At 36.5% G+C, this 2,003-nt stretch overlaps 1 protein-coding gene across 1 annotated transcript in view; it reads left to right on the forward strand.

Moving 5' to 3' along the window:
* Nucleotides 1-2,003, forward strand: part of LOC107579263 (protein phosphatase Slingshot homolog 2-like) — a 4,710-nt gene that overhangs the window by 1,474 nt on the left and 1,233 nt on the right. Inside the window, exons 5-9 of the mRNA XM_016265107.1 lie at nucleotides 232-426; nucleotides 694-787; nucleotides 900-1,028; nucleotides 1,115-1,161; nucleotides 1,344-1,490. Coding sequence (XP_016120593.1) covers nucleotides 232-426; nucleotides 694-787; nucleotides 900-1,028; nucleotides 1,115-1,161; nucleotides 1,344-1,490 — 612 coding nt within the window. The remainder of the gene's footprint in view (nucleotides 1-231; nucleotides 427-693; nucleotides 788-899; nucleotides 1,029-1,114; nucleotides 1,162-1,343; nucleotides 1,491-2,003) is intronic.

Consider the following 2,003-nt stretch of genomic DNA (forward strand, 5'->3'; position numbering starts at 1 on the left):
AAAAAAAAAAAAAAATCAATATGAGAGCTTACTATCATTGAATTGTTAAATCAGTCATTGTTAAATCTAGATGCATGTCATCTATCATCCCTAGGCTGTTAATTTGTTGCCTAAGGTTTTGATCTAATATTGATACTGGGGCACTAAAGGCTGATATATTGTGCCTAAGAAACAATTTTAGTATCAGTCCAACCCTAATATGTTTTAATATGGAGCACCTTTTTCTCTCAGGTCTGCCCTGCAATCTCTTCATAAGGCCTGTGAAGTGGCCCGCTGTCATAACTACTTCCCAGGCAGCCTCTTCCTGACTTGGGTGAGTTACTACCAGAGCCGGGTGTCTTCAGATCAGGCCCGCATCAATGAGTGGAACGCCATGCAGGACGTGCAGTCCCACCGAGCAGACTCACCTGTGCTCTTCTCTGAAGTGTGAGTACTAATTTGTAAATGGTCCTGCAATTTGAGCAAACTAACGCCAGTTTTGATGTATCATGGAACTTTATATTTTAGAACCAGACACTCTCTAAATATGGCTAATAGATAATCTAATATATATCTTTTGCTTGCAAAATTGTACCAGTGGATGTGTTAGATTTGCACAAATCATTGATTTTTTAAGTGGCGAAATGTTAACAGAAATATGAATGTTTGTTTTTTGTTTGTTTTTTTGTGTTTGTTTTTGCTTTGTGTCTCCAGGCCAACTGAGAGAGAAAGAACAGAGAGACTCATCAAGACTCGTTTGAGAGAGATCATGATGCAGAAAGACCTTGAGAACGTCACCTCTAAAGATGTATGATCCAAATACACATCCTAAAAATCATTTCCTGAATGATTGATTTATTCAGTAGAATCTTCTCACGTCTTAGCTCACAAGTTGTACCTGCACACACACTTCTGTTTAGATCCGCACAGAGCTGGAGATGCAGATGGTGTGTAACCTACGGGAATTTAAAGAGTACATTGATAATGAGATGATCGTCATCTTGGGGCAGATGGACAGGCCCACAGAGATTTTTGAGCATGTTTACCTGGTGAGAGTTATGTCACCAATACATTTTAAATATACATTTCAGTTACGTTGTACCATAAGTCATTTTTGGATTGCACATAATTATAGGGTTCTGAATGGAATGCATCTAATCTGGAAGAGCTGCAAAACACCGGGTGAGTTTTGTTGACATCCTCGTCTATGAAAACACGCATACCTATAATACCTGCAATAGAGGCTACTTTGCCAGACTGTTTTAGCCATAAACCTGTGTTATCCTTTATTATTCTCTTTGAAATCTCTTCCTGGCGTTAATAATTACACAGATTTTCGGTTATGTCTTTGTGTTTACTATCAGGGTGCAATACATCCTTAATGTGACGCGGGAGATCGATAACTTCTTCCCAAGCCTATTTGAGTACCACAATATCCGGGTTTACGATGAAGAGGCCACAGACTTGCTGGCTTACTGGAATGACACTTATAAATTCATCTCTAGAGCCAAGTGAGTATGAATAACCTCTTAATGCTCACTTTGGAGTAAAACACTCTGGTTTTCTAGCTGTAATTGTTATACAAAGAACTTGTGCTCTTTCTAAATACTTAAGCTACGTTTATGTCATGTCAGAAATACCACATTTGCGAGATTCTACTCTGAATCATTTTGGTTTCGCTCATAACTGCAAATTGATCCATCTATGGTTGTCTTGCTAATGTCAAGAAAACACTTTATCAGTACATTAATTATATGGATGTATTAAAATTTTGTCCGATACCAGTAAGACAATAAAATATAACTGATAGCTAATACAATTATAATAGTTATTATTATATGAAATATTAGTGCAATTTTAAAATTCAAAACATAAAAATAAACCAAAAATGTTTAAATGTTAAAGTGATTTTGGGCTTCACAATATTGTGCAGTATTAAAAATGGAAATTTATTTTGAGATATTATTAAATGTTATTAAATTATGTTTTTAAGTCCGCGCCAATAGCCTTCGGGGCAGTGCACC

The sequence above is a fragment of the Sinocyclocheilus grahami genome, unplaced genomic scaffold (genome assembly GCF_001515645.1).
Source record: "Sinocyclocheilus grahami isolate Dianchi unplaced genomic scaffold, SAMN03320097.WGS_v1.1 scaffold15998.1, whole genome shotgun sequence".
Lineage (NCBI taxonomy): Eukaryota > Metazoa > Chordata > Actinopteri > Cypriniformes > Cyprinidae > Sinocyclocheilus > Sinocyclocheilus grahami.